Here is a 9,144-nt window from a genome sequence, read left to right as displayed (position 1 = left end):
TCATCACAATTCTACAAGTGTGTTTCAAAGATACAAACCACTCTGGGTTGGGCGCCTACAAATGTTTACAATTAGAAATACAATTTTAAAAAATGTATAGCCTAAGAACTGTGCTCCATCATTCTAAAATCTGACGCAGAGTTTATTATTATATTTTTACTGACTTGACATTACAGAATTTGTCCTTAGTTGTGTTATTCTCAATAAATTAACCTATTTACATGCTAACTTGGACAGAGCAACAAACCCAAAGTTAGAGGACTTCTGCACCAGTGACGAGAAGTTTCATTTCCTGATTTGCTATGCACATGGTATGCAGCAACACTGCAGCAAAGTCAACATTTAGCAAAACCCACACACGCTCTGCTAGTCTCCTTCTCTCCTAAAGAATGTGCACATCATCGCTGGGTCAGGAATCTGCATTGTGTCTGATGCCAAGCAGATATTATTTCAAGTAAATGATGAGCATTGCTTGATACTTTCGTGTGTTATCTGCCCTTTGCCTCATCCATGAGGCCGCCTTTCAGATGGGGAAGCACCGTAGCTGCCTCAACTCACCTGCTGTAAGACTGCAGCCCTTCCTGCTGAAACAAAAAGAGCCTGCAGAGCCTCCTAATGTGTGGTGGATAGGTCACCCTTTCAAAAAGTAGTCCTGAAACAACAGTCAAAAAATGGCTGCTGAGTAAGGTTATAGTACTTGGTCGGTGCTCTCGGGGAGGGCTAAAGACCGAAGAGGCATGAAATAAACATGTCCTTTTCAAATGGGAAGAAGGAAAAATGGAGCGACGATGGTTCCAGCAAATTAGAAGCCTATGGGCGGGCTGTAAGCCCAGCAATAGATACAGCATGTCTCCATTTGAGACAGCACATACGCACCATCTACAGTCAAGACCTCAAAAGGCATTCAAGGAAAAAAAAATCACTTGTTTAATTATCTTACCTTTGTGCTGAAGTTCAGAGTATTGGCCCACCATGAAGACAGTGCCAAAAAGGCCATGCAGAGTAGGGAGCCCAGTCCCGTCTGCATTTTTGTGGCCTCTTAAAACCCACTGGCTTGAGTTTTCAGTGTTTTTTTTTTGCTGGCAGGATGGGATTGGGTGAGCAACAAAGGGGGAGGGATAGAGGTGGGTGCAGACAGTTCAAGCAGCAGGAGAGGCAAGAGCAGACAGACTGGACAAGCACAACACATGAAGAGGTGTGGGGGGAGGCAAGGGAAAGCAACATTGCAGGAGGGAGCAAGGGGGTGTGAGTAAAAGAAAACAAACATTGGCAAAGTCAATAGGGCTTGTCTATGAAAGAGCTCTTGGCTTTGGCAATTTATTTTAGCCATGTTGTACAGTGTTGGCTGCTGTTCAACATGGCTAAAAGTTATTGGCATGGAGTGTCATAGAAATGAGTAGAGTGGAGTAGTGTCAGAGTGCAGTAAATAGAATAGTGTTGTAGAGTGGAGTTGCTGGAGTAGAGTGTCATAGAGTGAAATGCGGGGTGTAGAGTGGCGTAGGAGGAGTAGGGTGGAGTAGAGTGGCATAGAGTGGAGTAGGGGGAGTAGAGTTCAGTGGTAGAGAGTGTTGTGGAGTGCTGTGGCGTAGAGAGCCGTAGAGTGCAGTTGCATTGTGAATCATAAGATGGAGTGGTGTACAGTGGGGTGGAATGGGTTGGATTGGACTGAGATAGCGTAGAGTGGATTCAAGTAGAGTAGAGCGGGTGAAGTGGTGCTGGGTGGACTGGAATGAGGTGGATTGAAACGGAATGCTGTGGACTGGATTGGAGTGGGATGGATTGCGGTGAACTGGATTAGATTAGAGTGGGGTGGATTGAAATGAGTGGGTTGGACTGGAGTGGGCGGGATTGGATTGGAGTGGGCTATACTGGATTGCAGTGGGGTTGATTGGATTGTGGTGGATTGGGTTGGAGTAGATGGATTGAACTGGAGTGGACTGGACTGTGGTGGGTTGAAGTGAGGTGGACTGGATTGGATTGGGTGGATGGATTGGAGCGCAGTTAACTGGATTGTGGTAAAATGGATTGGAGTGTGTGGTTTGGATTGTGGTGGATTGAGTGAGATGGATTAGAGTGGGGTGCAATGGAATGCAGCGAGGTGGATTGGATGTGAGTTGGGTAGATTGGATTGTGGTAGAATGGATTTGATTGGGACGGATTGGGGTGGGGTGGACTGGACTGGAATAGAGTGGAATGGATTGGAGTGGGGTGGACTGGATTGGAGTGGAATGGATTGGAGTGGTGTGGACTGGATTGGAGGGTGGTGGGATTGAACTAGAGTGGATTGGAGTGGGATGGATTAGGGTGGGGTGGCTTGGTTGGAGAGTGGTGGATTGGACTGGAGTGAAGTGGACTGGAGAGGGATGGATTAGGTTGGAGTGGACTATTGTGGAGGGGAAAAGAGGGGTGGGGGACTGCATTGGGTTAGACTGGGGTGAATTGTGGTGGATTGGACTGGAGTGAGGTAGACTGGAGGGGATTTGCATGAGGTGGATTGGATTGGTGTGGGTGTATTGGATTGGAGTAGATTAGTTTGGGGTGGAATAGATTCGGGTGGGGTTGATTGGATTGTGTGGATTAGATTGGAATGGGGTGAACTGGATTGGAGTTGGTGAATTGCAGAGTGGGGTGAAATCAGGTGGGTTGGGTTGGGTTGGATTGAGGTAGAGTGGGTTGGACTAGAGTAGAGTGAGGTGGTTTAGCGTGGGGTAGAGTGGAGTGGGTCGGGTGGATTGGAGTGGCGTGTATTAATGTGGGGTGGATTGGAGTGGGGCGGACTGGAGTGGTGTGAACAGATTGAATTGGGGTGGATGGGAGTGGGGTGGATTGGGGTGATTGGACTGGAGTGGGCGAATTAGAGTGGGTGGATTTGTAGGGGAGGATTGGATTGGAGTGGGGTGGAGTGGGGTGGATTAGTGAGGTGTGGGTTGGAGTGGGGTGGATTGGGGCGTGGTGAGTGAACTAGAATGAGGTGGGTGGACTGGATTGGACTGGGTTGGATTGGAGTTGAGTGGATTTTACTGGTGTGGGGTGGCTTGGATCGAAGTGGTGTGGATTGGATTGGGATAGATTGGTTTAGGGTGGTTTGGACTGGAGTAAGTGGATTGTATTGGGATGGATTGGGGTGGGATGGAATGGATTGGGGTGGATTGGAATGGGTGGGCTGGGGTATACTGCATGATTGTGTGTTAAGGAATCATTTCACAAATTATGCATAAGAAAGAAACAGTGTGGCTATGCCGTATTAAGAACAGCATAATTGTCAACTTTTGAGAACAGCGCCCACAAGCAAATACAAAACAAAACATGCATCTGCAAAGGGAGAAAAGAAGACTTGGCAAAATGAAAGAAAGTTTACCATAGAAAATAAAACTTTGTAATTGTGTTTGTCCTGCTGGCTCCTTTTTGCCAGTCACACTGAGCTTCAAAATTAATTTGTGTACCAACCTTGAAAATGTAGCTACAGCTCCATGGATTGTCAATAATGCTGGCATGCACCTAAAAGCGAGTTCACTTTTCCTGAACCCTGGGTTAAGTACAGTTCTGTTCCTATTATATGCTTTATACGTGGGTTCACATTCTCAAGTCTGTTGCCTTCTGTTTGCAGGGCATTAGGAGTTAAAATAACAAAACAGTACCTCAACCACGTCAGGAGCAGTGGACGGCACAGATTAAGTTGAATCAATCAGTGCTCGATCCCTGCTCCACAGAAAGGAATGGAAATGATGCTTGGCTTTCAGTGACTAATTACTAGGTTGTTAAGAAGAATGCCACGCAAGATAACAAAGGGAAAGCAACAGGCAGGCTCCAAGCTCTTTTTGTACTCAGAGACTCGACCCTAGAACTGTACCTCTGAAAGCAGCAAGCAGTGGAAGGATTCTGGGCAAGGGAAGCAGTACTGTGGCCCTGCTTGAGTGTAGGACAAACAGACAAAGAGGAAGTGAAGCCAGTACTCGCTAACCAAAGAGAAGCAAAGAAATCAGAGTGATGATGAAGCCAGCAAATAGTAAGCAATCGGTAGGCCCCAAGCCCCCTGTAAGCAAACAAAATGTATTGCAAGTGACGGTGTATGCGCGTTCAGGTGAGACCTTAAATATAGGCTGTGGGGGGGCAACAAACTGTCAGAGAGGTGAACTGAAAGTGCCCAACAAACATACAGAGCATAAAACAACTGATAGTGCCACAAACTATTTAGGGGTGCTAGGGTGAAGGCAGGAGAGGGTTTAAAGAGGCGTTTGGAAAGTGTCCTACCTGAGGGGAACAGCCTTTAAAACACAACCTTTAACGTCTGCGCACAAGAACCGCAGGAATTATGCACACATGGACTTCAGGATTGTCTATACGTCAGGAGGTTCAGGAAATATGTGGAAAGAGCTGCGGGCATGGGTTGTTGCAGATCAGGGTTGATGTTCTTTGGAAACGTGTGTTTTGGTGCTGGGTCTGGAAATACAAGAACACAAGATGTTCTCCAATTAGGGATGAGGGGCACTGGCAGAAATGTGTAGTCCTAGTGCTGGCATAGCAGCAGCTGGGCTTAGGTCAAAATCGGTGCGTCTAAGCACTGGAATACCAGTGACCAGTGTAATACAGCTTCGAGGCCTCTCATGTACACAGGCGGAGTTACGTTTTGGCATGAGTACTATAATAACAGGCCGTACTGCAGGGCAGCTTAGAAAAGTAATAGCAAAGCTGCAAGTGGACCCAGTTGCTGTAATTACAGTGGATGCCACAGTTACATTGGCAGATTTGTTGTGATTGAGTTCCAGCATGGGAACGGGATGTGGGGGTGCAGGACAGAATTGCGGTGCACTGGCGGGTGGTTTATTGCGTCTTAGTAGTGCTATAGTATAAGAAAGTGGAATGAATGATTAAGTTGCATGCAGGTACCGTCGGCATAGAGGTGCGGAGATGAATGCAGATCCTAGATTGAGGTGCATCCCTCGAGTCTAGGCATTGTTAATGTTTGTTTGCAGCTATACTTCCATTCCTGGGTATCGATCCTCAACTCCAGGGTATTTTGTTTATTTACTGGGGACATTAACCTGCTTGTTTTAAAATTTAACTTTTCAGACAGGAGGGAGTGAGTGACGCTGCGAATCCCAGGAAAGCAACACAAACCTTAAAAGCTACCAGGAACAATGCATAACGTTACATAAGAGCTCCCTAATGCGAGATGTTTTACTGTTTCCAGTCCTCCTTTTCTTAGTGATCTATTGCTGTTTGCTAAAGTCGATTCAACTTCTTAGAAGGGTTTCTACCGCATATATTGCTGTACCTATTAAGGAACTATAACTCATCCATCCAAAGGTGATTCACTTTGCAGAATGCGCTATCCACGAAAACCCACTAACTCCCTCACTTTGTCTAACCCGGTCAATAACAGGAACTGAAATATGATTAAAAAAACCCTGCTGTACAAACAAACAGTTAATAATGTAGTTAATGCTAAAGCAAGTTTTATGGCCCCAGCTGGGTAGGATTGGCTGCTGCCACGCGGAGCGCGCCTGCCAGACAGAGGGAGAATAAAGTGTACGCTCTCGGCCTCGTCTGTGCATCTCACAGGGCAGCAGGGCTCCAGCAACACTGGGCCTGACACAGCAGCCCTAGCACCAGCCACCCCCTTAATGCCTGGGTCAGCGGCGCCTCTGTGCAGCTGCCGGAAGCTTGCGGGACCAGTGTGGGTGGGGGCCATTTTGGACCTGGCTTCTGTTGGGGGTCAGGCAGTGCGAGAAACCTCTGGAGTCCTGGTGGAAGAAGGTTCCGGAGCAGTCTTCGAAGGAGGGCTGGAGAGCGGTGTTAACAGGGAGGTTTTCGAGTGGCCTGGAGAAGTTCGGGGAGCAGGATGCTGGGGGTCTTGCAGACGGCGATGTTGAGCGCTACCATCCTTTGTTGGGTAAGTCTGCAGGGACATTTAAAGGATTTCGGGGGCCCTGGGCCAAACATAATTTGTGGGCCCTGTTCGGAAGAGTTTTGAATTTATGATCCAATTTCAGCACTTGTATGCCCTCTTGGGCCAGGTCACTCAGTACACAGGCCCACCCATCCACATTCTAAATGTATTTGCATCTAATATTCAGGGTTAGTTACTGCAGCAGATCCCTAATATGATTCCCAATAATCTTTGTGATGTCCTCCCATTTTTCATTTATGAGCTCCTGTTTTGCTCTAAAAGAAACTTTTCATGGCTGCTACATAGTGCTGAAAAACAAAACTTTCTCTGCAAAATGTCTGTAATAGACTCCCGTACATCACCCACATTAAAAAGAAATGAATAGAACATGGATTTAAAAAAAGGGGGGGGGGGCGAAAGGCTGGGGTCTCAAACTAGGGCCTACTTTGCCCATGCTTTGAAACGTCTCTTTAAGCCTGGCATCACTAACAGTGCTGTGAGAGGAATAGTGCTGTGCGGGCCAAGGGACCGTACGGAGCAATGCGAGGGAAGCCCATGACTGCGCAAGAACCCGCGCAGCACGCTGTGCAGACCTTTGGAAAGTAACTATGAACCTTTTATTCCAGCTTTTGTTCTTTTCTCTTACGCTTTCCTAACCTAAGCCTTTTGCTACCCGAGTCTCCTAGTGCGCGTACCACATATGGTAATGGGTTCTCAAGCACTTAAAATCTTTTTTTTAATGAGCACCCTCTGTATTTCCGGCTTAAAAATACCAACTCTGGGCTCTTGTGACATTTACAAAACACACGTCCTTTAGTCTCCTAGTTTATCGTTACATCACTAAAATGCTCCAATAACAGCGGGCCCGCTCTTTCTCTGTTATATATTAATAAACTACATAGTGCACGTTCTAAGACAGTTACTCCACTAGCAGCGGTGGTATTAAATTAAAATATATGATTAACAGGACTGGGGGTCATATCACTGAACTACTTTCCTTAATTAACAGATGTATCTTATAAATTACACATATGCCCAATGGAGAGCCTTGGAAATCACGTAATGCAATTTTTTCCGACAGTCAGTGTCTTGATGTAAGAACATGTAAGAACATGACTTTGAAAAAACAAAATACGAATTACAATTTCATTCCCATTAAATAATTCGAATTTTCTTAACGAAAGGTGAATGAAACACAAACGTTCCGAGCATTTAACTCTCAGTTGTTAACAGGACATCGCTAAGGGCAACTTCAGGAACACAGCAAATGCAAGTAAAACGTGTTTTAAACAATTAATGAACATTTTTAAAAACTTGGTCTAACGCCCCATTTGCTAACAAAATTAACGTTGTTTATGTGTTAATACATATTATACCATAGCATATAACATACTGTTTCTTTAAACATATTTCTATGTTTACCACGAAAAATCCTTAATTTACATTTCACCTAAAATACACAACGAATAACTTAAAATTTAATGGACACAAAAGGCTTTCTTGGAGGTTTGGGGAAAATTACAAATGTTCGGTCTCATAGTTAGCAAACCAACATAAACCTTGATAGTATCATGGAGACAAAATACATGGGTCCCATGATTTGGTAATTGTGTTCACTGTATTTATATTCATTTATTTCTATCAGAAAGATTGCAAATAATTTAACATGATTTAACATGATACATACATTGAGAAATGAATAGACACATAAATCAGGTCATTATTATATATTGTGGGGTGGCAATGGGATGAGAGGCAGACGTTGACAACATTTCGTGGGAATACATTCAACATAGGCAATTTCTGCAAATATGCCATAGGAGTATTTGATGTCTGTAAGGGTGCTTTAATGCATTTTCTGATTTTTTAAAATGTTATAAGGTGTGTTTTGATGACATTTTCAAGTCTCATAGGAAAAAGTGTTCTATAGAAGGAGCTGGTGCATCTAAAAAAATGAATAATGACGAAGCACAGGGTGAGTGGTGGGAGTGTCATATGATGACCTGGAAGAAGTAGAGGACCCCCCATGCAGTGTTTTGAAGACAAGTGTACAGTTTGTTTTGGGCCCTATTTTTGTCTGAATGTCACCTGTCTTACTGTCGGTGGAAGGAGCTAAAGGGTGCCTGGAAGTCGAAGAGGATCCTGGCTGCAAAGTTCATTACCTAGTTGGGGATGGAGAAGGAGCGTTGGAGAGCTGGAACAGTACACTGTTCCAATAGGCTCCTTTGACCATTGTAAGAGTGTCAAGTTAGGGATCTTGCGGTTTGGAATGGAAGGCGTTGACTAATCGTTCTAATGTTCTGAAGCTGGAACCTGGCAGTAAATGAGAAGAATGCATGCAGTTATACGAAAAAGCTGAACAAGATGCCGAGGTTCCTTCTTATGTACCCCATTAACTCACAACATATTAAATATATTCATGTATGTATGTAACTATTACCAGACTCATTAGACATGGCAATATATGCCCATATTGCACAGTACTCGCAATGTAAGTTCATATTACCTCTTTATTTTGGGGTATTCTACATTGGAAATGGTTTATCCCAAACTGCGAAATATGTATTATAAACAATAAGTGAATTACTACTTTATACTGTTTGGTTGCGTGTTTTAGAATAAGACAAAATACTTAATTATTCAGTTAAAAATGTAGAATAAAAAAAAATATATAAAAAAAACACATTCCATCTGTAAATGGGAGAGACTGTTGCAGCTAACAATGGTCACTGATTTGAAATAGAATCTTTAGATTTTGTTTAACGCTCATGAAAAGAATATTGATAATATACCAAATGCGATGCTCATGAACTCAGCCTTGATGTAACACCTGACTACACAAATGACAAAATATCTCACTAATGACCTAACATACTACATTACTATTAGGATGATGAATGACATACCTATTGTGTGAAGCCCTCATATTTATTGTTATATTGTGAAATCCTAATCACTGTACACGTCTTCAGATTTCATCTGGAGTAAAAAAAGAATGCCACAGTTGTCATCAAATGAATACTTTTTTAATTTTATTTGTATACTGTGCTTCCCCAACCTGATGAATCTGCACAAATTTAAATTTGCTAAGAATAAGCAAAACATGGTAAGCCGCTGCCAAGTTTCCTGCAAATTTGCCAAGCCGTGCTAAAGTTCTAGGCAAATAAAAAAACGTATCTCAACAGTCAAGATAGCTCTGTCTTTCACCTTTTCAGTGCCCATCAGGCACATGTTTGTAATGCTAATTTCTCAAA

At 43.8% G+C, this 9,144-nt stretch overlaps 1 protein-coding gene across 1 annotated transcript in view; it reads left to right on the top strand.

The window, feature by feature from the left end:
* The first annotated feature begins 5,564 nt into the window (after nucleotides 1-5,564).
* The window catches only part of NPC1L1 (NPC1 like intracellular cholesterol transporter 1), a 211,489-nt gene continuing 207,909 nt past the window's right edge, over nucleotides 5,565-9,144 (top strand). Inside the window, exon 1 of the mRNA XM_069214262.1 lies at nucleotides 5,565-5,893. Within this exon, the coding sequence (XP_069070363.1) occupies nucleotides 5,843-5,893 (51 nt within the window). The 5' untranslated portion in view covers nucleotides 5,565-5,842. The remainder of the gene's footprint in view (nucleotides 5,894-9,144) is intronic.

Source organism: Pleurodeles waltl, chromosome 11 (assembly GCF_031143425.1).
Source record: "Pleurodeles waltl isolate 20211129_DDA chromosome 11, aPleWal1.hap1.20221129, whole genome shotgun sequence".
Lineage (NCBI taxonomy): Eukaryota > Metazoa > Chordata > Amphibia > Caudata > Salamandridae > Pleurodeles > Pleurodeles waltl.
The sequence above is the reverse complement of the archived record's forward strand: the minus strand, read 5'-3'. Positions and strand labels throughout refer to the sequence as shown.